Source organism: Liolophura sinensis, chromosome 7 (assembly GCF_032854445.1).
Source record: "Liolophura sinensis isolate JHLJ2023 chromosome 7, CUHK_Ljap_v2, whole genome shotgun sequence".
NCBI classification, from domain to species: Eukaryota; Metazoa; Mollusca; class Polyplacophora; order Chitonida; family Chitonidae; genus Liolophura; species Liolophura sinensis.
This window is the reverse complement of record NC_088301.1, coordinates 45,959,211-45,985,675: the sequence shown is the minus strand read 5'-3', so window position 1 is coordinate 45,985,675 and position 26,465 is coordinate 45,959,211. Positions and strand designations below refer to the sequence as shown.

Here is a 26,465-nt window from a genome sequence, read left to right as displayed (position 1 = left end):
AACACCATATTGACCTGAAACATCGTTGGTCTCTTAAATTGAATGGTATTTTGAACACTGGGATCAAATCTACAATCTGGTCCTATCCTAAGAGAGAGAGAGAGAGATCAGCTAATGCTGGACATCAATCTGGTTTGGAATCTCAAGTTTTTGGAAAGGCTTAGGATACATGTAAGTAATGTGGGAGGCCTACACCTTCTTACTATACATATTCATGTATATGAATGAGACTGGAGAAAAAGTACACATAACCACCTCTCACTTCTTGTAAAATGCCAAAACATGTTGACATCCAAACATTTATTTTAAAATACAAAAACAAAATTTAAAAGCAGAAGTTTCACGTTAATCTTGAATGAGCCTCGATCCATATGGACATGCAGGATATACATGTGCATTTAGCAGGTAGCAGGTTTTACACCCTCACGGCACTCTAGTTAAAATTACATGGATTTTCTCAAATGTATATAATATTGACATAACAGGTACCAGTATAGGTTTCCTAGAGGACAATATGAATTTACTAATTTTAGTTAAATCTAAATCTGGAATATCTACATCTGTGTTTTTCTTTATTTATATTTTTTTTTGCAATAGCACTAGATTACTGTCTGTAAATTGATATACAATTATCAGTTACCTAAAAATTTAGGCTCAGAACAAACCATTGTATCAAGAGTGAAATACAAGTATTTCATTTCCAAAAAAAAAAAAATTAACCCCAAAATCATCACTCAGTGGACAAACTCTGAGATCAGTAAGATAAATTATCGGAGATTTTTTTGCGAAGGGCCCTATTAATATATCTGAGGACATAAAATAATGGTAACATGGACTACATTTTACTGTCAGAATGTTTAAAAGATTTATGTACTGAGAAAACATGCAGTTTAAAATTTTACAGAAAGTTGATTTCCCATACATTCTAGCACTTTATCACACTTTCCAACAGAGTATAATTGTTTCTTGAAAATAAAATTTTAAAACCAAGGAAAAAAAAAAATCCAAAAACTTACAATGGTACATAAACTTCAAATTTGTGATATATGTGCCTAGGGAAAAGCCCTTACAAACTCTGACCATGTACACGCATCAACAAATACTTAACAATGTCATAGAAGGACCTGTATTAAACACAAAACAATGGTATGGATTACAGACAAGGCCAGGCACAATGACAGACAGGTAGACAGCTGAACAACACAAATCACATAACAAATAAGTAGCCAAAATATTTACAGCTTAACAATATTATCATTAAATGACTCTTTGTACATGTAAGATTAAAATATTGGAAAAAATTTGCACACCTATTACTTTAACATGCCTTCTTGGAAGGTAGCAGTTTTGACACTTACATAATATGCAAAAAAGGGTATGCCTACAAGATTTGCGAGAATTCTGTCTTACACCAGGGGTTAGAAAATATGGCATTCACTCAGTCCAGTATAACTGGCCATGAGTCCACCTAGAACATATTTATCCCACCTTTAGGCAGATCTGACATCGCACCATGTACAATCCTTCAAAACAGCACAAAGCAGCTTTGCAAAAATAAATAAATAGGACAGGCCTATGTTGTGAGACAACAAGCGGCTTTTAACCAATATACAACAAGTTTATCATTAACGTGTAACTGTTCAATTCAACAGGTAGACATGATTTTAAAAAAAAAATCCATTCAACCTTCAACACAATACTCCTGTACTGCTGAAGTAGAACCCAACACGTGAGTTACTTCCCCCTGAATTCAGCCCACATGGATATACGATTGTCAGTTCTGAACTGTACACCTTGTGAAACTACATTTCCTTGAGTGGAAAACTGCCAATGTCCTTTAACAGGCTATCCCTTTGTAAAATCTACTACATCGTACAAGTGTGTAATCGACAAGTCAAAAAGAGTTTTAATTCTGTGACTTTGACATTGTTCTGTACCAATCAGAATCCTGGCGTCACACTTTCCACATATGGGTAATGTCAAGTACTTGGAACACTGAAAACCGGCCATGTTTCATATCCATCCTGAGAAATACTTTTCCTTTCCACATCATGAGTTCATGATGAATCCAGCTATGAAAACACTTTTGCAGAGTACTTCTTTCTACCATATTATAGTATGTACATTCTGCTTGCCACAACATCAGACAAGGCTGAAACTGACAGATGTGGTTTCTCTCAATGTTTAATCCCAACTTGTCATTGTTTCCACAAGCATGTTTACCCTGTAGAAGGCACCAAGAATAAAATAGAACACCAACTCTAGGAGGGCATCCCATATTGCAGCACTTTTATGTAGCTCCCGTTGTTGCTGTAGTGGCATGCAGCGTTGTTGGACTGGGAGCAGTTGTCATGACAACAGCACTAGTAATCTGGGGTATGGTTAGGGGTGTTGCCCCTGAAGTTGATGTCATGCCATAATCTCCTGCAAGGGCAGTCACCGTTGAGGATGCAAAGCTCTCTGTGCTGCTTTGACTCTGCATCTGCGAGTTGTATTCTGCAGTTTCCATACGTAAAATGTAAGGTATAATACTATCTATCTGTACATTTCCTATCAGACCCGAGAAAAACAGTTCTTCCATTATGCTTGGGGAGAGTGCACACAAGGGTGGTAACCTCATCAGTAGTTTGGCTACTCGCTCCGGATTGGTTGGGTAGGTTCGCTGACAGTGTGCTATCAGCTCCTGCTGGGCTTTTTCCTGGAACTTTTCTACTTGGCTGACACTGTTAATGTTAGGATTATCTAGTGGGGATAAAAACACAAAAAATAAAGGAATGATAAATATGAATCCACATGTTATCAAAACTAATACATTTAACAGTTCTGACTATTTGCAATGGCCAGTTTTTGCTCTTACTGCTAATGCAACAAGTCAAGTGAAGTATTGTAACCTATGATTGTAATATTAACTTGACCGAGAAACTAAAATGGAATTGATTTGAGTGACTAAGACTGCAACATCAAAAATGTATAATGTAACTGTATGAACAGAACATCACAAGACTTGATTTTCAAGGGATTTTCTTTGGGATTTAAATGCTGTACTCTGAAATATTTCACTTAAATCATGGGGATGGTTTATAAACGGAGGAAACCACGATGAGTCTGAAAAAATGCAGCTTTTGGGCAAGATAGGTTTACATGTACCTGACAAACCTTCCTGCTTAAAAGTATACAGAATTGCTGCTGACTGGCTAGGGTGAGAGGTATGCCTAACCTGAGCTGAATTTTAAGGATGGCAGAATTATTTGATCCTGGCAAAAGCTCTAGGGTGTAACACAAAAAACTCTCAGCCAATCAATTTTAATTCTGTGTGCCATATCAGTGGAAACTTGATATGAGCATGATGCATTACTGGTTGAAAGATGACCTGCTGCAACAAAAACGATCATTCAGCTAAATGAGTAGGCTGCCAAATTTTAGAACACTATCCCTTCGGCGATCTGAGGGTAGTGTTCACAAACTCCTCTAGCTGCTTCGTGCAGGTTTGTGAGGTGAAGGTGGCTGGTTTTCCCTACTCATATAAACTGCACTGCTGTCTTGAGTACAGAATAATATTTTAATGGCACCAATGTAATATATTATTTTGGTACTAAACCATTAATGGCGGCACTGACAGACATTCACATTTAAATATCATCCCATGTAAACTGAAGAAAAATCATCAAAGAATTCTTTCAAAAATCCTGGGCCTGCCAGGAACCTCACCCATATGCTCATACCATGTGACTTACCTGGTGAGAAGAGTGTCAAACACTTAAGATATGCGTACTCCACATCATCCACCTCCAGCCTCTGCATGGAGTTCACATACTCCTGCAGGCGAATTATGTGATCCATCACTACCTTGGCTCTCTCATTTGTCACTTTGTCTGCAGTACATAAAAATCAAAACTGGTCAGCTATTACACGACACCATTATGGGCACTTATATATCTGATTGTTGCTTAATCCACACTCAATAATTTTTGCTCATACCATGATGGTCAGATTTATGGGTGGAGAGAATCGGAGTGCTCGACATAAACCAACCTTTTGCACCTTACTAACAAACTTTCCCACACGTGATGCCCAGATAAAAGAATGCTCACCGTAATGGTGAGAGATAAGTGGTCTTCAGTCAGCTTTAGACTGCACAAACACGTGTATGGCATTTTATATTATTCATATATTATATTTATTTATTTATAAGAGCAAAGCTTGTCTTGTTTGTGGAATGCAGCTCACCTTGTTGGACAGTAGACTGTAAGTGATTGAGAATGGCTGCCAGAATGGTGGATAGAGACATTATTTGAGAACACTGTGCCAGGCCTAAGGTAAACAACTGGCTCCAACAAGCACGCACTAAACTGATTTGTAATTGTTGCCTGCAACAGAATAGATAATGTCCATGTAAGTCATATTTCAAGTTTATATTAGCAAACTGAATTAAAGGTAACAATAATGAGGCAGGAAATATTTCACTTTGAAACCCTGCTGTACAAAACACATGTATTTATTTTACTTATTTGATTGATGTTTTATACCATATTCAAGAATTTTCACTTATACGACTGCGGCCAGCATTATGGTGGAAGGAAATCGAGCAGACCCCGGGGGAAACCCACCACCATCAGCAGGTAGCTGACAGACCTTTCCAACCACAACTGGAGAGGAAGCCAGCATGAGCTGGACTTGAACTCTCAACGACTGCATAGGTAAGAGGCACCTGGGTTACTGTGCCTCGCTGGCTTTCCTTGGTGGCCCTCGGAAACACGAATAGCAGTCATCTGTAATAAGACGCACCATCATAGTATGAACAATTGCAATGGTACAATGTACATATTAGGTTTAGGGAGCTTCAACATGTTATTTCCTTGACTTCTTAACTCACCCAAGGACCTGAAACGGAGGCAAAGATCTGGTCCAGTACATGGATAAGAACAGGAGTCTAGATGCACTCTCACAGATGAAGTGGATATTAAGATAGGCAGGCATAGGAGTGGGTGTCGCCAGGTTGAACTCATAATGCTGCTCTGTCAGAATAGGACCTGCGAACAAACACAAAGCATTGACACATCAAGTTGACAGAACACTAACTCTGGTGTAGCCACTCATGTATATAAATGGTGAGAAAACAAAAGTTGTTCAGTTTGACATTCCAGATGGACCACATAAATCACACTTGTTAGCAACTAGAGGTGCAGCATGAAATTGGAACAACTGTCTGTTTTAGGCAATTGATCCCTTTAAAAAGCAGTTGTGTGATCTCACAATCTGCACTTTCATTTTCGGTGTTCTATACTCTGCTCTAGCTAAGCGGAAACATATGCAAAGACTTTAATCAGCTGGCAAACTATTGAAGCCAGTGTCTTACAAACAACCTAGTTATGATGGATCTCAGTACAGCATGTAGGCCACAGAGCTGAGCTATTCTAGACCAGAAGCTAATAATCACCTGAGGACATCCAGTTGTGTCAAATTAGGATGTGTAGGCAAATTTACCCTTGTCTAATACATGTATAGGAAAGAAAACATAAGAGACACATTTTTGAAAGAACCAATAAATCTTTTTTTTATTATTTTTAAACGAAACATGTCGAACTGCACGCAAGCAAGCCACATCAGATGAGCTAAAGAACTTCCAAACAAGCCAGAAGTTTTCACATCTCTTGTTACACCATCCTAAAGATATTTTTTGTTGGGCATAACTCTAGTCAATCATATAAGCTCACCTACAGACAACAAAATACAAAATGAAAAAATAAAAATCACAACAAAAAAAAAACACAATTGCAAACCTTGAAAAAAAAAAACAACACCTAAAAGCAAGACGTGTCGGGTAGAGTTATGCCCAGCCAACTTTCTTAAAGGAATGATCTTCCGACCATTAACTAATCAACTGCAAGGAATAAGAGTATTACATCCGGGTCATGGGTGTCTCCTAGCCAATTTTTACAAGCAAGCACTAAATAAAGAGCTAAAGAGGAACAGCTTTAGGAATTCTTTTTTCTACACGTCTTCCTATACAAAGCATCATAAGGCCACACAAATTCAAAGATATGTTTTATGGGCAGACGGAATCTTTTTTTTCTATGTTTGAGGGGTTATAAAAAAATCATAATACTGAAAATCATCTAATTTGTGTACAAATGTGGAGTGTCCCAACAACTGTTCCTGTTGAAGACATATTCACATGATCAAAAAGCCTTAAACACATGGAGCTCATATAAAACATTAAAATTAACATGAAATGGTGGATTTTTTTCCATTCAATTAATAGATTTTTAAAGTGTCGGCTCGCCCTTACACACAAAATAAAATAGGTTTTGCTTTAGTACCATACAAAAGTACACCTGTACCTAACCAATTATATTTTTGAGGGCACAATAAGTGAACTTGTGGACATATTTAACGATATACAGTTTTATAACAACACAACAGCACAACAGTGAGAGAAAGCACAAATATGAAAAAAGTACATACAGTCACACCAGGATAAAATCAGATGTAAATGTACCTTAGCTATAAAACACCAAATATCTATACTGACAAAAATACATAAAAGTTGTGTTAAGCAGCCCAAACAAGTCCAAAACTGATATATCTAAATACCATATTACTTTATCCGATTCATGGTAGAGGCAAAAAAATAAAAATCTTACATAAAATAGAAGAAATTTTAAACTCAACAATGTTTGCTTACACAATTAATTACACTACCATGACATGCAAGTGAGTCATGTGATGCATCAGAATTTTTCACAAGTTCTTTTACTTCAGCACTGGTTCTTCCAATTTTCTTGATCACTATTTAGTTCATTAATTGGAATACAGCAATATTACTCAGTAATTTTCTGCAGTGAAATCTTACCATCAATATCTATGATCATAAATGACCCATCACCGGACTCCATCCCTGACTGATCCAAACTGTCATTCTGTAAAAAGAAAAATAACACTTGAACATCAAAAAAAAAAAAAAAAAAAGGAAATCATTTACATCATACAAAAACTGGTCATTTAAGAAGTTTGCCCTCTATCCTACCTGATGCACAATTTGCTTCTGTGTTCATTTTGGCCTAATAGCCCTACTATTCATGGGCAACATTGTAAGCATGGTAGTTTGAACTACTTCAAAAGTAAAATAAAATTGTTTTTGTGGCAAAGGGCAAAGGTGACAACATGGGAAAGCAAAAGTTCTAAGAGCTTAATGTTACTAGTGTGAAAAACCAAAGCCTAACTGCTACATAGGCCTACTTATCTGATTTTTTATATTAACACAACTTTTTTCTCTCAACATGCCCTTAGTTCTACATCCTGACACCTCTGTGACAAAACCAACTTTTACATAGATAAAGAAAGCCAACAAACATTTACCTACATCATTCTCTGGGAGTCAAGGCTATTTAACATAAATTTCATTATAAAAATACAAAAATGTTACGCAAATACGGATTTAGAAAGAGGGACCTGTATATCCATTTTGTTCGAACATACACGTGTCTTACCAGTGTTGAATTCAATAAATCTTGTGACTGTCCAGCTTTTGCTAGAGTGTCAAAGGCTTTGACGACCGATTCTGCATTCTCTGCTGAAGTGTCCCCATTTGTAGGGTGTTCTCGGTCATCAGTGTGCTCTGAGCTCATGTCTTTGTTATTTTTGCCCATTGTCGCTAGAGTTGTCACTACATTGGCAAGTGTGCTCAAATCTGTAAACAAATAAGATTAGGTTTTAGGTGTACTTATTTTAAACATACAATGTACTTCTATATTTGACAGGTTGTTACACAACTAAATTTAAAAGGCAGAAATGCACCTATGAAAAGGTTGCTCCTTTAAAAAGATCCTTTCCTCTACAAAACAGACAAAATGTCTTCTGCAACAACTTAGTGATTGTGTAACCCAATACCACTCAGCCTCTCTTCGTACCAAATCCCTAAAATGTGCAGCTTTCAGGGGATCATTCTACCCCATAAAATGAAGAAAATGAAGGAAAAAAAAGGCATATTTCATGCTACAGTTCTCTTTCGCCCCTTGCACAGAGGTCACGACTTTTAAACCAATCAATGGCAAGCTTTGGCCACTGCAGTTGACCTAGATATTTCAAAGCTGTAGGATGTAGGATGATGTGTCTTACAACTGTGGGACATAGATCACCGCAGGAAATCCTGATATTCCTCTGTTATATAAATCAGTACACACATTCACCAATACAGCATATCCTTCAAGGAGACAAACCTGTGTTATTGGTGGTTGTCTGGTTGGGCAAGTTGGAGCTGAGAATGACGGCACCCTGGTCTGTATGGATAATTCTCTCCTGTAGGTTCGCTAACAAGTTTTCACCATACTTCCCCATGGGCTGTGGAGATTGTGGCTATTTGAAACAAATAAAAATCCTAAGACTATTCCCAAGCATATCAAGTCAAAACTTCAAGAAAATCGAAGATCAAGCTTCAACACAAATGCTCAGAAGCAACGAAAGCTAAAGTTTGCCTTCCAATTAAAGGAGAAGAAAACTTAAATATCAAACAAATACCATTGAACAGAGTACGCATAATTCTAATATGTACCTCAAGTTGACGAAGTATAAATAAAGTCAGTGCCAAAATTAGCTGTGGGCGACTCCATTTTGCCTATGAACTATCCTGAAGTCTTCGGTGTTAGGAGGAGAAATGCTGTCAGAAACCGCCGAAGTGCAGTTCGTACATATCCGGTAGAACTCTTCTTCCAAGAAGGTAGCGAACAATACAGTTCATTTTCTGCTTGATGATTGGGAAACCGGAATGCTGGACATAGGTTCCGAGTTTAAATGAACAAGTCGGCAGTTTTAACCACTCTCATTGGCTGAGAGGCAACACACCTCCAGCATAAATTACAGGGTGTTAAAGATGGAGGACGCGATGGACTCAGCAATTTATGCCAGCTTTGCCTTTTTCAGGGTTTACGTGTATGGCGAAGAAAAATCGCAAAATTATGCAGCAGGCACTACCAGATAGAAAAAAATATGCTCTTTTCAGCCTACAGTGTCATAATATCAAGTTTTCTTCTCCTTTAACACATTACGGAATAAGGCTAAAGTTTACACTTTACCCTTTATCATGTTCAGAAATTTGTGCAGTACTTACAGCACGATTCATAACTTTCTGTTACACATGCACTCAGCCACGGATTTCTTTTTTCTTTTCACGAAAATAGCACAGTTACACAAGGCTTAGTGCATAAAAAGCTGCCAACTTACGTCTGCGTTGAACATGGGAATGGCTGCTGAAGGGCTGTTTAGGTCTTTCCTTATGTAGATTCTCTGTGTTGATGTGGCCACACTAGTGGGAAGTTTCTCCTTCTGTTCAGGGGGTCGCCTCTCCTGTTGTACTGCTGTTTAGAAAGTAATAAGTTTAGATCACAACCCTTGGAATGCGAGACAAGCAAGTCCACTACATGATCAGGATTCTAGGATACAGGAATGTACATCAAAATAATTAGGACTGAATTTGTAACAAAGATAAACACATGATCAACTGCAAACAATTAATTAAAACTCAAGCAACCCTCCAAAAAGTTTACTGGGCTTTTGGTGCAATGCACTCTTTTATATTTCTCTCAAGTTGATTTCTTTTTTTATTTCCCTCCAGCTTTTGAAAAACAAATTCATATGCACCTACCCTACTTTTTCTGATTATGTTGTTTTACCCAAACAATAGATTTTTCAGTCTTATACAAGTTCAAATGGACTTTTCATGCAGTTTTGAACATTTTTTTTTTTTTTTTTTTGACAAGAAAGTAATTACAGCATTTCCAACAGAGGAATGAGAACAGCTACAATGAGACTAGATTCATACTTACATTCTGATCGCATTCCCACATTGAGACACTTCTGAAGACGACAATATTGGCACCGGTTTCTATGATGTTTTGTGATCATACAATCCTTGTTGCCTCGACATGCATATCCCAGCTGTTTACGAATACTTCTCTTGAAAAACCCCTTACAGCCCTCACAGCTGATTGCTCCATAGTGCCTCCCTGGAGAAGAAAATCAAAATTAGGCTTAATTCATCATTTTAACCTCTCCGTCACAAGTTTTTTAAATGCACTGTTAACCATTACATTCAGGCTAAAAAATCTAACTCTTTGGGTTTGCTTTTACAAACAGATGCCTGCCTCAAATTTGTGGACACCAGTCATTCTGTCCAACAAAAAGATGAGATATTCAGTTACTTGTGTAAATGTCTCTATCTACTCATGATCATACATCCAGGAGCTTGTTTCAATAAAGAACATTCAACTGTCAGTACCATTTTATTGTGGTTTCCAAGTACGAGATATTGTAGAGCTACACGTAACCTTTCTAAAACATACTCAGGCGACTAGCCATTATAGCATTATACATGGTTCAATTTCCATTACTTAGTCACCACACATCCACACAAGTTACTTGGGCTCTGAACAATAAACTGGGTCATTACATATCAAACCAAGATCTTGTCTAGGCTTTCATTCATTATTCTAGTAGCATTTGGTGTTTACTTATTCAGTTAAAAACAGAACAGGATCAAAACACAGTTAATCTAAGTATGTGAAAGTGACATAACAGATGGCACTGTTTCTAATTGTCCCTAGCTTTTACATACTTAGTCTGTCAGTGATTTACATGTAGCTTTCAAGTACTGGTATATGTAGGCATAATATTGTAAAAGTGTCAGATCAGCAGAATCATAAGAAATTAAGAATGTTATTCAGTTAGGGAGAAAAAGTAAGCCAAGAAATCTATTTAAGCAAAGATCTTATTATAAATTCTACTATTTTGTCTGCATGTGACCAGCACACCAGAAAAAAATTGTCTGGTACAAAATTTAAATGTCAGGCACTAAGTCATTGGTTCTAAGGTGCCACTCAAATGGTTATTTGCAGGATTGTTTTATAATATAGTTTATAGTTTTTTAGGCTATAGCTTTATAATCAAACTTGTCCTGTTGCATCCAGCTGTCTTTTTAGGAGCTGTTTCTCAAAGGAAACATGACGGATGTGGGCTTTGGCCCATTTTGTCAGAAAATTTATGACTCAACATAAATCTACGCTCTCAAAAAGATGTAAATTTTGCACTGACTACCATATTATTACCTGAAGCCTTGTCCCCGCATACTACACATGGCTCATACTTCTGCTCAAACTGTTGTTTGAGGGTCATCTTCCCTTTGGCTGCCTGTTCCTCTTCTCTCAATCTCTGTACCTGTTGAATTTCCTGCAACCGCAGAATACAACAAAATACATCTTACATCTCATACACAGAATGCAACCACTGTCATTAATACTAAAATTTGTTCCTTTTGAGCTTTTTCCTTATAAGTTAGAGGTAATAACTACAACTTATTCTAAAATCCAACTCCGCAGAATTTTTATGGTGTGAAACAATTATTATAAAATGTGTTGTAATTAAAAAATTTGCAGCCCTATTTGTGGAATAACCTCTTAAATAAACACAGTACCAGAAATACTGTATTTGACCCACAATTTTGCCCAAGACTAAGTTACCTTGTTTTAATTGAAAATTGGTGGGAAAATTTAAGCTTCAGAAGCAAAAGTAACCTTTTAACATTTTTTACGACCTTTGCTGGCCTCTAAAAATGCACCTTTTGAGGCAAATTTTATGTGCAAATACAACAGTTAATGCTCTACACATGCTTCAAAATGTCATCATGGCTTTCAATGCAATCAACTACTGCAAAATCTTTACAAGACACCATAGCAGCTTTGTACTGAGCCAAAAGCTTAAAAGGATGATAGGCAGGCCAAATGTAGTTCTATTCATAAGAATAAGTATTTCTATTAACAACAAAGGAGTGAAGAATATTCATACATGTATGTATAGCAAGAATCAATATTAAACACATAATTAAAACAAATTCACAGCAAGATAAGCTTTAGCTTACCCTCAGTCTTATAGCGAGGTCAGATGAATTCACTGCAGTGGCACCAGCTGGGACCTGTACAAACTGGGCAGGTATGCCCTCTGACTTGAGACGTGATGCAATTTCAGAGGCATTTACCCCTGCCATGTTTACAACTTGTGTTCCATTGGAGTTCACCGTTGAAGACACCTGTACAAATGTCAGAAAGTGAAATTATATAACCACACAGAGAAACGTCAGATAGAAAATTATGACAAACTCATTCACGTTTGATGATTTACAAGTAGATGTATATCAGACATAACTATATTGAAAGCCAGTTAACATATTATTAATTGCTAAGTATTGTATAGGGATAGTGCACAATAAAGATTTTTTTTCGCATTTAAATAATTGTTCCCTATACACAATTTATAAAATTGAAACATTCACTGAATACTTAAATTACAGATTTTTAATTTAGACAATTTGCCATCATACAGTTTAGGAATAGAACCCAAGTAAGGAATGAATACAAAGGTTTATACAGTATACTGGCAATCACATGTAGCTCAGAATGACATGTCATATGTAGTTATACATGATAATATTTCATTACATCAAAGTAGGTGATCAGAACTCCGCATATGTATGCGTATCTACATGTAACATGTCCACAGATATAAATCTGCAATCTCCACAGTGTAGAAAGGTCAAGCTGACAAGCAAAGAATTTAATTCCAAGATGCTGGTTTGACACCAATCAATTTTGGTTACACTATGAAAGCCTACCATTGGGGTTGTTGCAATAGTGACTGGGAAGGTAAAGTTGCCCGCTGAAATTGTGATGGTCTGAATATTGGACATGTTTGAGGGTATGGCGATGGGAGACGGGTGTGTTGCAGAAACACTGACGGGTGACCCCGCAAGCTGAGCTGGGCTCAACACATGGAGCACATTGTCCCCGCCCACTGTACCGTCACCAACAGCAACCACAGTGTTTTCCACAGACACGGTATCCGAGCTGGTTGTAGACGGGTTTATAGATGCCTGAACCTCATCCAGTGAAGCCATGTGGCCACTGCTATCCAGAAATCTGCAAATACAACAACAGCACTTATGGACAATTGTCTACAAACCTGTCCATGCAGGTTTATACAGGACGGTATTGGCATAGTTTCATATGGGCCTATTAAAATGCATCACTACTGGGTCTGCAAAGTTGTGATTGCATGGCTTTGTATTGATGAGAATCTATGTAGCAAATTATGGATCAGGTTGTGTGGTCCAGAAGGTATGCAAATTAGTCCTGTATGGCTCGGTATGGAAAAGCTTGTATGGTATAGTGTGGACAACAATCAGTCCTGTATGGCTCGGTATGAAAAAGCTTGTATGGTATAGTGCAGACATCAATCAGTCCTGCATGGCTCGGTATGAAAAAGCTTGTATGGTATAGTGCGGACGTCAATCAGTCCTGTATGACCCGGTATGAAAAAGCTTGTATGGTATAGTGCGGACATCAATCAGTCCTGTATGGCTCGGTATGGAAAAGCTTGTGTGGTTTAGTGCGGACATCAATCAATCCTGTATGGCTCGGTCTGAAAAAGGTTGTATGGGATAATGCCGACATGAATCAATCCTGTTTGGCTCAGTATGGAAAAGGTTGTGTGGTTTAGTGCCGACATGAATCAATCCTGTTTGGCTCAGTTCGGAAAAGGTTGTGTGGTATAATGCTGACATGAATCAATCCTGTTTGGCTCAGTATGGAAAAGGTTGTGTGGTTTAGTGCCGGCATGAATCAATCCTGTTTGGCTCAGTCTGGAAAAGCTTGTATGGTTTAGTGTGGACATCAATCAGTCCTGTATGGCTCGGTATGGAAAAGCTTGTATGGTATAGTTGTATGGTTTAATGCCGACATGAATCAATCCTGTTTGGCTCAGTATGGAAAAGGCTGTATGGTTTAGTGTGGACATCAATCAGGACCGATATGAATCAATCCTGTTTGGTTCAGTATGGAAAAGGTTGTATGACTTAGAGTAGTCATGAATCACATACATGTACGGCTTAGTATGAGCTGCTGTATGCTGTATGGCTTATTATCCCGCATCAGACAAAATACTCCGCTTTTCATTGGGCAACAACAGTCACATGGGGTACAAACATATTCTTGAATCCTCGAAATGTGTTTGCTGAGTAGGTTATCTACCTTTGTCGGGGTAGGATGACAGTCACACTGTTGAAGCGATTCCTCATACTGGGCGAGGTGTCAGTGTGTAACTAATACATGTAGTGCAGGTATGAATCAAACCTATATGGCTCAGTATGAAAAATGTTGTATGGTTTCATACGGGCACAAGTCAATTTTTTATGACACATTATCACAGAATAGGCAAAAGGCACAGAATTTGCTTCTCTTAGAAACATGTTTACAATTTCAAGAAGGTTTGCCTTCTCGGTAAAACAGAGATATCTTAAGAAATTAAATGAAGTCACAGTTCATGTTTGGTTTAGCAAAAGTTATAACATTTAATCTAAAACCATTAATTGGAGACTCAAGAGCTACACAGAAGGTCCAAATGATAGTAGAGTGCATTATTTTCTTCCGTGACATTGCAGTGCATATGTACCTTATATCTGTTTTATGAGCACTCGTACACTGCTAACTTTGAGGAAATAACGGAAAGAACAAATGGGTTCACAGCTTTGGACTGTCTTGATACAGTCAAGAAGGAGTTTTACAAGTTCCTCATTACAATTTATTGTATTCATCATGTAAATTTTTTGGCTGAAACCAGACACATACATTGTTGCATATATGCACCATTGATTAGGTGGGCGATACAGTACCATATGACTGGGCAAACCTTTTTCAGGATGTTGAAAAGTTACCGGCCGGTACTAGATTTTCTGGCCAGTCAACTCAGAAATAATTATTAGCTACATGTTCATCAATATCAAATGTAGCCAAGTTTTGGCATTAAGATTTACTTAGAAAAATACCTGTACATGTGTAAGTGAATAACTAAGCAGATGGAGTAATTCCACCCAGGTTTACTATAAATAATCATCTATAGGATTCATGCTACCCATCTGTTTTTATAAGGGGGGAGGGGGGGGGAGGAGGACAGGGTGCTGCAAGTGGCCAAGTGAGCAATCATGGCACAAAATACATGTACCTTGATTACATACATGTAGAAATGCAAACCTATATCACACATACCGAAAAGTTGAAGAAATTATTGAAGTCTCACATTTGACAGATGATTCCTTGTTATATCCCTCATCCTTTTAGTAGATGGTGAAATATTTTAAAATTTCAACTCCATTGCTAATCTACTGAATATGATTCCCAATTATGTAGCTCCTTGGTATATGTGCAATGGAAGTGGGGCTTGTCACATTTTATAGGAGCTACACAGAAATTTAACTGCTTTTGGTGCATAACACGTTTTTATTTCAACTCGTGTTTAGAAGAAAACTCAAATATACTAAAACAATCCCAAATGTGCCAGACCTAAGGACTTTCCTATTATAAATCGTTGTGAACCTTGTGGCCTCTGTAACTAGCCTGTTATGAGATTTGCAGAACCAAATGGGTCCATGACACTAAGATCTGTTCATGAAAAATAATCACATTTTCCTGCCTCCCAAAATGTTGCTGACCTTGAGGTCATGACCTTTATAAGCCTATATGCAGGCAGATGTATGGCTGAGTCCAGGGATTATCCCCCTTGAATGACTGAGATAACAGCTGCAGGAGGGTAGGTCCTTAAAATGTCCTTTCTTGTCATTGGTATGGACTATTTTTGGTTAGGCCAACCTAAGAACATTGGGCTGACATCAATTTATGCAAGAATAGTTTGTGAATGTTCCACACCATAACTCTCACAATTGCGCTGATTGCAATGAGAGTTACCCCACTAACTGCAACTCTGCAACTAACAATGCACGTGGAGTCAGGGACACCAATTAATGGACAGATTTTGTTATATTACAAAATGGGGTTGCACATAAACCAACAAAACACGTGTATCCATCACATGCATATTTTAACTTCAATAGGACTCAGTAAAAGACAAAGTGCTATACTAATTAGCTCTGTGATCGCTTATCCATGTTCCAAGCTTAGCTTCCACATTTACCGCTCTGGACTGTTGTATTCACTAACTTGGAACTTAGTCCTGTCACCACTGCTGTCCTCAGAGAGTCATGTGATCTTACAGTAATTCTGCATTCATACCATATCATTATGCAAGAATAATGACAATAACATTGCAATTAACACAACTGCACCCGACACTTTCACTCGGACATCATCAGAACTTCATAAACAACCATTTTTCAATCATGTGATTCCGTTGCTAAGGTGGACTCAGATGCTCTTATCATAATTAGAATTAACTCATTTTTTCACAATAGCTGATTATACATGTACATGTAGTTCTTTCTCTTCATTATTACGAATTAAGATACACAGACTAAAGACAAAACTCCCACACAATTTGTCCATTGGCCATTCAATGGTGTACATCTTTTAGGTATCAATGCAATCATTCCACAAATTTTAATCCTTTCCCAGATGATGTCGAGTGCCACCGACTTGAATCGAAAATGGCAGTTAGTTAAGTTAGTTTCAGGTTAGTGTATATGCTAAGCTGGGAAGAATAAAACTAATTAACTAATTGTTCCTTATTGCATTCTGTTAATAAACACTGCTAACAATATAATGTACAAAGAAATTCCTGTGAATAAAACTTTCAACTGGCGTAGTAGTCTGTACAGTAAATAATTAATAGCAAGTGTACTGAGAATTAGCCAGAGCTGTACATACATGTACACATGTATTATATAAAGAAGTGTTAGTAATCTGGATTTACCCATTCAAAGGTCAAGAGTTCACCTAGCTATTCCAGGCCCAGACAAAACACTCCCTCCCAGTGTAGTTCTTACACCACAACAATTACAACAGGGCTCCTCTACCCGTTGCCATAGCAACCACCAGCATACATAGCATTGAGCAGGTCTTCCCACAAAAAATAGGTCACAAGATCTGAAAGGGATTTCTTGTATGTAGATGTGTAGGAAATGCCTGGTGTTTTATACAGGTAGACAAGAGAAATCACTGCCAGAATGAACATGTGGGTCAAACAAGTAACAATCATATATATGTTATACTTGTACCACACTTGCTAAGAATGGGGTGTCACATATCTGCATACAAATAACTGCAGGGCAGAGAAGCATTTCTACATGTACATGTACTAGCTTAATGATGGCAATTAGATAACACAACACACAGTACTGTACACTATATGGTTATTGACAACGGGCAACCTTCAACTTGAGGAACAAGAAAGTTAGTGAGCATGACTAGTTGGGCAAGATAGGTCTTATTACTTCCATGTTGATGACTACTACATATATCAACCTAATCAAGTGAAGTTCTGTTTCATGGTCTGAGATAGTGATGACAGAGATGTACTACACATGGCATACAAGATCAGCCTACTGTTCAATACATGTAGCTCAATAAACCTGGAATTTTTCAGCATTTTTTTTTCAGCCTCATATTTCAGTGTTGTTCAATACTTTAACACCTGAAATTTCAACATTTTCCAAATGTTATCTATTTTTTCTCAAGCATGGTATTCTGGTGTTGTTCAATACCCGATCCTGAAATGTCTAAATTTTCGTAACAAATATCATTTCTATCAGTAAGTATAGTAGTTTGTTGTTTTGTACATTTTTTTTTTTATCGAATAACTGAATGAAATATAGGGTACCTGTCAACCTGTGCTAGGACATAAAACTTCAAGCATATATACATATATCTGTATCAAATTGTTCTAATTGAGCTTCTCAGTCAGATGCCCTATATGTTAATGCAAGAAAAGGTATTAACAATAAACATGTACATGTACTACTGCACTAAATATAAATATAACATATAATTTGGTACTGCTACCAAAGAGCTCGCCTGAGTGCCACTGTAAGTTCAATATATAAACTAGGACTGCTTTAAAGCAGTTTCAGCCGAGGTCCATGTTGTTTGTTGTTGTACTTATCATTCTACTCCATCAAATAGAAGACAGCATCGCTATATCTAATCTCACAATCGTTTTGGGAAATCATAGACAGTGCAGCAGAAAGCATTAAGTCAAATACCATAAACCTAGTCCAGTTGTCATGTAACTCAATGTTAAAGCAATAGGATTAAGATCTATTTCTGAAAAAAAAAATGGTGTCATTTAAACGCTTCTAGTGAGAAAACTTTTGATCTCAGCTCAAATCCATTGGCATGCTATGAACGTGAGAGCGTGTCTTGGGGTACAGAATGGTGCAAGTTTCACATTTCTAGCTCTCATAGTTCTTGAGTTACAGGTCATTGAAACTATGTCACTAAATTTCAGTTTTCTGACTATGTCTCAGGAAATTACAAAGATAGGTAAAACATAAAAGCAGATACGGAATCAAGGGCATGAAATACACCATAATCCATTGAAAAAAATTATAATTTCACAAGTAGCTGTGAAGTCAGAGCTTCGACAAATTGTGAGCTTTCAAAGATTTAACCTCAAGTCAACGACATTTTCCCACTTATTGTAACTACCACCGGTTTACCTAAAGATATTTAAACAATTTTATACAACATCCAATACAGCCACCAAATCATGTGACATAAAAAAAAAATCGGGCTCCGTAGTGCACAACTTCAGGTATTGGGGAATTTCACCGCAAAATTTCAAATCAATTGGTCAAACGGTGTAGGCTGTATATTGATTGCAAAATCGATGGAATAATAGTAACTAGAACTGCATGCAGTTATACGGCATCCAAGCAGTCTGTACAAATAGCTTTTAGCATTTTAAACAAAAAAACAGATGTAAGTAATATTAGACAACAAACTCTCCGAACAAATAAGTAACATGTACCCAGACGAAACCAGATCTTGCATTTTCAATGAAAACAAAACTATTTCAGCAATATCTGACTGACAATCTCCCACAAATAGGCCATAGTGTCCATACTTGACTCTGAAATGCATTTGATAAAATTTGACCTGTGTTCATCACCCTGCTCTGTTCAGTCACAGTAAAATTACAACATTAACATGCCTCGAGCTTTTCACAGTACGGTCCATATCATGTCATTCTGGACTATGTTAAGTAGCAACTGTATTTGATTTGTGAGTTATTTCAGCATTGGTTGTAGGCTTTGAACCTGATACTGCTAACTATTATGTGCCAAAGGAGGAGTAGGATGGATTTGAACCCCAGGCTGCCAGGACTAGAAGTCTGGTGCTTGATAATTTCATGGTAATTAAAGAAATAAAGAGAACAAAGATTGGCAGGAATGAACTGGATTTGAACTGGTGATTGCTAGGGGCGATGTTCATTGGGGCTATGTTGACAGACAGTGAAAAGAAAAGAAAAAAAAACACTGTTCTCAAACAGACATTGTGTAGAGAGATTGTTCCTATAATATACTGGTTCTGTTGCCAACCAGAATGGAATAAATGCCCTGTAGCCTGTACTCTACAGTGAACAGGTTTCATGCAGTATGGCATGACGTTTACGTGTTATTTGAATGGGAGGTTTTGTCAGCTTTTGTACTTATGTACGCTGGGGGGTGTACGTCAAACTTCATATTTTTGAAGATTTTTTGATCATAACCTTAAAACTACACCAAGTACAAAAATAATCCTGACGTAAAGCAATACTAGACAGTGTGTTTAATCATTCTGGGCAGTTTTCAGACTTGACCTACTTCTATGCTAAATTTATAGGTCAGTTATAACACAACTTGCACACCAAACAAAAAGTTTTTGTACAATATAAGTACGGTGATCCAACTAAAACTTGCAAGTGAAATTTCATCTACAGATCATTTGTCGATTTACAGAAAAAGGTGGTTTAAGCTTATCAAAATTCAAATTGCCTACTAAATCACGTGACTGGTCAAACAGCAAAAAACGTCAATGCTGCTGCATATGTTGGCTATTAAAAATGCCAAGTTTGTTTTTTTTCTACCTCTACCAGTTTTGGAGATATTGCAATCTTACGATCTGACTGTGAATACAAATAAGTTTTTAAACGCAAAACTATCAGAGGAACCCTTGCGGTTCTGCCAGTTAAAAATAAAGATCTGTGCTTTATCTTTCTACTGACCAATTTTCACCTTCATAGCTATTACGGTGTCCAGTCAAGTGACAGCTGAAAAATGACACTGTAATCAGCTATAATTGCAATTTAAAGAAAAACTATACATCTTAGGGAAAAAAAATAAAACCATGGTTGTATTCAGTAGGCCAAACTACATCTGATTGCTATTGCTTTTTTAAAAATTCATTCACAGGTCATCATGTGAATAAAACAATCAATAATGAGTTTCCACATTTCTCGACCAATCTGCATACAATTCAATCCCGGCACCCCCAGTGGTCTTGTAATTGCATATTAATTTTCAATGCAATCAGCTTGGCAGTTCTGTAGAAGAATTTTTTTTTTTTAGATTTCCACACTGCTCCAATATGGCCGAAGAGTGGGTCATAGGTGGGTAAAGTTTTATACTTCAATAGGCAGCCCAAGCAATTTGGTAATGAAGATGTGTACAAAGTTAACACCTAAGCAGTTTTCTCAGCCTAATAATAACAATAATACTAATTAGTGAAGTTGTGGTAATTTACGGTAATTAATACGCACAAAGAGCAAATTACGTTAAAATCTGAATCTGTACACTGTAAAAGCAGTGTTCGAACATAAAAGCCAATCATCGTGAAAATATAAAGGCCAAATACTGTAGTAATACGAATTCTGTTCATCAATACAAATCTATGGTAGAAAAGTCAAAACTTTTAAAAACAGTTGATGCGAGGAAATTATAAGCAATTTTACTGTAGAGCTATCCAGTGGCACCTCTTTGTGAATTCATGTACATGTAAGCACTGCTATGTAAGAAAGTGAAGGGGACATAACTCTGGATAATAAGCAAAACACTGATGACACAGATGTACAGAATGTCATACAAATGTAGAACGTACTGCACCTCCATCAACAAATTTTGCAAGGGGATAATGCAGAGCTTAAATGATGGTAGTCGTGGCTTTTACAATGTACATGTACAATCCTGCATGACACAGAAATGTTCGTTATTCGTTATTATCATCATCATCATCATCATCTCTGTCAATGATAAGAGAGTGAAAATTAAATGTTTACATGTGCAGTGATAGAAAAAAATTTGAAAATTCTTGAGTACAGAATTAAAACAATATATAATATTTACCAAATAAACAAAGAATTATTTGATACAAAAATGCAAAATGCAGTATTGAGCTTGATTTGGTTATATCAATTAAGTTGACTTGACTATACATTTACATGCAATACTAGAACTGCCTGCAGTTTTATGGCTTCCAAGAGGTCTTCATCTGACCTGATTTACCACTTCCGTCTCATTGTAAGGCTGTGACTGCACATTGCAATATTTGTAACAGTCAATAATAAGCAGCAGTGTTGTACACACAGTGAGTGAAGTAGCCTTGTACTCTATTAATATTCTATATATGTACAAGTTTACAGAAATTCTGAGTTGTTTAATTTTCTTAAAGTACTACATGTATTGTATTTATCAACACAGCTCCCTAATTGTTGAAACAAAGACGGGGCAAATGTTGCTTTACAGCTGAAACTATTTACAGTGACCTACAAGTTGACTGCAATTTGGAGCAAAACTGTGATAAATACACCTGTAAACCTAACAACAGATCCTTAATCAACAGGTCAAACTGCACAAAATAGTATACTTTAATGTTAAATTGCCCACGTTTGTGATCACATGACTTTCATGTAAACCATCCAGTTTCAAGACATCAGCACAGTTTCTCTTTCTGTACTCTAGTACTTGCTTTTAAAATTTGAGCTGCCAGAAAGTACCGCTCAAGTAAAACAATTTCCGTTCATGGGAACATGGAATTTTCATCCCTCCTCAGTTTTGAGTCTTAAACACCAACATTGACTCTCTGATGCATTTGCAAAAGTAGCTTGAAAATCTACACAGGAATAGAATGTTATACATCATAAACAATAGTCACGCAAAGTTTACAGCAAAATATGTGCAGAAAATCTGATAACCAGCGATTCATACGTCATATTTATGAACAGATATTCTGATTGTACAACTGAATTTAAATTACAATCTGGACCTACTCAGTTTTGCAAATGTCATTATTATATATCAAGCTAGATTTGGGAAGTAGGGTAAATGATCTTTGCTCACAATTAGTTAGTAAGTGCATGCAAAGGTATCAAAGTATTGCAGCATAAAAGAGCATATGTAACTGTGCTGCTGAGAAAATGTTAATATTTGTGAGTATGTATATATAATTCAAACATGCTTTTATTTGGTACATTGTACACGTTTCAAAATAATTTGGTGTTTAAGTTTTTTATCTGCAGAAATACTATTTGTAAATAACTACATGTACATAAATGCTTTTTTTCATGTAAGTACATGTACATAAGTACATGTAATAAATAATAATAATAAACTCAATAAACATGTTGTTAACATTAACTTATCATACACATTTTTTATTTTAAAATTTCAGTTATTTTGGGTAGAAATTTTATTTATAATTTGTACATACCCATGGTATCATCTTCAGACACAAATCCGAGGTAAATATATGAGAGCTGTAGCCATACATGTCTATCCAAGTGAAATGGGATAGAAAAGCAACAACATTCACAGAAAACCTGAAGAAGAATTCACAGATTAACACTGTGATACAAGATGGTCTATAAGAAATGAATTTGATAGACCAGTGCTTCTTGTCTGCCTCTGTATCAGTAAGTCAAGTGTTTACAGCCAGTCATTCTGCATCAAGCCAGCGACCTTTGGTGGATCAGGCTGACCTGAGCCAGGTAAAGCCAAAGGTCAAAAGTTCATTTCTTGCCGCCTATCGCATGCATGACCTTTTCCACTGCTAAGGTTAAGCTTTACAAATATAGGCTGACAATAAATGAAGCTTACTGGGTGCTTTTATTGTCTTTAACTAACGAATAACATTTCCTTGTAAATAAATAAGGCACCATTTAACAAGATGAGTATGATCTCTTTAGGAATGTAAATAAATTATCTAATATTCAAATGTGCCAAAAACAAATACTGTGCTTCACCTTAATTTTGGCAAGTAAAAATGCACTTTCAGTTACACATACATGTAAAAGCCTTACAATTATTTTTTTGAGCCCAATACCTAATTTTTTCTGCTAAAAAATTTGTCCAACTTTACAAATAATTCTGAAGTGGCCCTAAAAGGTGGAAGAATCAATCGGAATCAAACAACATATGTTGCTATATATGTCATTAACTTTAGGTGAATTACAGTGTTGCAGTAAAAATACAGCATAATTTTGCATTACTTTACAAAAATCATAAGACCAGCCAACAAATCAGGAGTTATTCATTCACGTATCTGTGCTCTAAAGTATTCCCTCAAAATTATATATCTGAACTATATGTACAGTTGCTATGTTTACAATATTTCACGTAAACCAACCATACATTCACCGGCGTTATGTCCGGACTGGTGCTTGTAAATTTTTTTTTTTTACTAAATTTCCATCATATATAACACTGACCTGGAAACTATATGTACATGTACACAGTCCACTGCACTTTGGCAAACGACTTTAGTCTTTCTCGAGATATGACTAAGAAAGTGTATAAATTTGGTTTTTATCACAAAAATCAAGCCAAAAGGACGGAAATGCCACAGGCTTGATCTGATCCAGGTGTGACTAGTCTGACCTTGTGAACTGTCACCTTTCCAGTTCGCCAGGTGAGTCTGGTGACCTGAATTTAAATGTTACATACCGATATTTCATAAACCTCCTCTACGCCCATCAACACATTTGTCTATGAAAATATGTATGTGTATGTATTCACACATACTTACATGTAAGTATTTTTAACTGTTTATTCATCTTCTTTTTTCATTTCAGTTCAATCACATAAATCTTAACAGTACTGTATATGAAAAAAAAAATTCTGTACATGTAGTCAACATAAATATATATGCAACATAATCTAAAGATCAATGGTATATACTGGTTTTTTTTTTGTTTTGTTTTGTTTTTTTCATTTAACCTATATGTGAACATGAACTACTAACGTACTCAACATGAACTACTAACGCCTAGTACATGGATATGTAGTAATGCATGTGTCTTCAGTATGGTATTAAACAACAACCAAATCAACGAATGAAATTGATCATCATATGTACATTAACATTCTGAGTGAATCTCTGATGTGGTGGCTTCAGGTAACATGATGGCATGAAGACTGATAAGACTAAGGAGAATCATTTACATATATGTCGCTTCAGTGTTATCTTATCAGTAATATTCCGCAACCTCCGTCAGATCATGTAATGGTATATGTACCTCATCAAATTACATGCATTACATCATCAGTATCTCACCGGTGGCCAAATAAGAAATTTCAAATATCCCCATGAAACCATGGAACAGGTCCCAGCCGACTGTTTCTCTATTGATGTTGATACCAGTTAAAAAGAAAAAAAAAATAATGATAAGTACATGTTTTTCGTAAAATAAACACATCAACCAGGCTAATACAAGGGATCCAAAATTATCCTGGTTCAAAGTGTAATTCAAACCAGGAAGCATATTAAAACAAAGTTCAAAACAAAGCCAATACAGCAGTACAGCTGATAGCTAATACAGTTTTCATGCATAGACTAGTTAGTAAAACTATAAACTACAGGACACAAGCATTACTGTTCAACAGTTGCCAAACTCTAAGTCAAATTAGCTTTGATTTTCACTGCAACTTGTCTGACGTATGGGCAAATACAATGAAACTAAAGCTTTCCACGATGTCAGTACATTTCATGTATCTACACCATAAAATCTCTAATCCTGTGAAAGATACTACAAGTACATGTATATATAAGTTCTCAACAAACTAGATATAATAGCATACATTAAATGACATAATAGAACACTTCATTTATTTTGTGATTTTTGTGAGAGCCATACATGCTCTTACCTGAACAATAAGTTTCCCTTCAAAAAGTCATGAATTATGATTTTAAATTGCTGTTGCATTTAGAGTTATATATTTATGGTATACTGGTCAATTAAAGATTTACGGCACTAATATTTTGTTCTTAATGATCTCTGGGCTATTATACTTTGCCAAAAATATTATAGCACACCTGCGGTCACATGCAATTTTGGGTAAATACTTGAATACATGTCCACACATATTCACACATAAAATGCTTATTGTAGTACATAATTAGAGTACATAACTCTTTACTATGCATTTAAATATTGTATGTGATTGTCCGGAAAACAATGTAGACCTGACAAAATAAATTCTTACTGTTAATCAAGAATTTTTGAAAATACACAATTTAAAATTGCATAAAATCATAGAAATACATAATGTGCATGAAACTGAAGTTGTCAAAGGACAATGGCAATTTTGTTTCCCATGGATTAATATGCTATACAGTAGTAAAAATACATGCACAAATACTATTGCAATCAATAAGACGAAAAAAATCAGTGACCTACATTCATTTAACCTTTCCCCTTTCAGAGACATGCTTCCTATATTGAACCCGATGTCCAGGTATGAGGATGTGATCTCTATCATGCTACAGCCGGACACATAGTTCAAGAGTGGACTGAATGTTCTCCTTACGCCACTACCGTGTCAGAAATGGCTATTTCTTGAGTAGCCAATATGCAAGTCTACCTGTTTTCATATTATTATTACATGTGTACATCATTATTAATGTCATCAAGGCTTAGCATAATTAATGCAGACAACCCAAGGGGGCCTCGGCTGGCCTCTGCGGTGTACAGTGCATATGCAAAAGGATAAAGGTCATCCGTGGGGCCGATAAAATATTTCCCTTACCATCTACCCATTCTTCAAATATAAATAACGTTTAATCCACAATGCAATTGCACAGTCCGATATAAACGGCATTTTTTAAAAGATGTTATACATTTAAATGGATGACAACAGTGAGGAAACATAAAAACGGTTTTCGCCGTGACCGCCGCGGGAGTGTCACGGTACACAAACAGGCGAAGGTCATGCACTTCTCTTTCCATGTGTCTACCATCGTCTGTCAGTCGAGACTCCACAGATACACATATCTTCGGGCATTTTTACCTCACCACGTCGCCGCATACACTGCTCTATTTGATAGGATTCATATGTGACGTAAACGGCAACCCAAAATACCTGACGATCTGAACGTTACGAGGCAAATATCCCTGTAAAACGACTGATTTTCTGTAACGACAGATGAAAATTTATGGCGGCTTCCCAGGAAGACATGGGTTCTACGGCGATTGGGGGCGATTCCACCCCATTGCCGTACCCATGATCACGACAATGAACGAAAAATTATTAGATTCAGCGTTAGAAGAAACGAATTTATACTTACGGGCTGAAATTGCAGATAAATTAGATAATATTCACCACCACGACGTTCAGACACTCAAGCATAAAGGTCAGAGGTTGTGACCCGGTTAGAGCGACGCAA

The 26,465-nt window shown here is 36.6% G+C and overlaps 1 protein-coding gene across 3 annotated transcripts; it reads right to left on the bottom strand.

The window, feature by feature from the left end:
* Positions 1-265: 265 nt before the first annotated feature.
* On the bottom strand, positions 266-26,457 carry LOC135471845 (nuclear receptor subfamily 2 group C member 2-like). Of its 3 annotated transcripts, none has more exons than XM_064751242.1 (13): positions 26,367-26,457; positions 12,659-12,962; positions 11,909-12,076; positions 11,100-11,220; positions 9,822-10,001; positions 9,220-9,353; positions 8,220-8,355; positions 7,491-7,690; positions 6,854-6,920; positions 4,874-5,030; positions 4,228-4,367; positions 3,735-3,872; positions 266-2,742 (listed from the first exon to the last, which is right to left on the bottom strand). In XM_064751242.1, exons 2-13 carry the CDS (start codon positions 12,938-12,940, stop codon positions 2,291-2,293), a joined length of 2,175 nt encoding a protein of 724 aa, XP_064607312.1. In that variant the 5' UTR covers positions 12,941-12,962; positions 26,367-26,457; the 3' UTR covers positions 266-2,290. The 3 variants fall into 3 exon arrangements, with proteins under 3 accessions (XP_064607312.1, XP_064607313.1, XP_064607314.1); XM_064751243.1 differs by having other exon boundaries at positions 9,220-9,350; XM_064751244.1 differs by lacking the exon at positions 12,659-12,962 and having other exon boundaries at positions 26,367-26,443.
* Between the last annotated feature and the right edge of the window lie 8 nt (positions 26,458-26,465).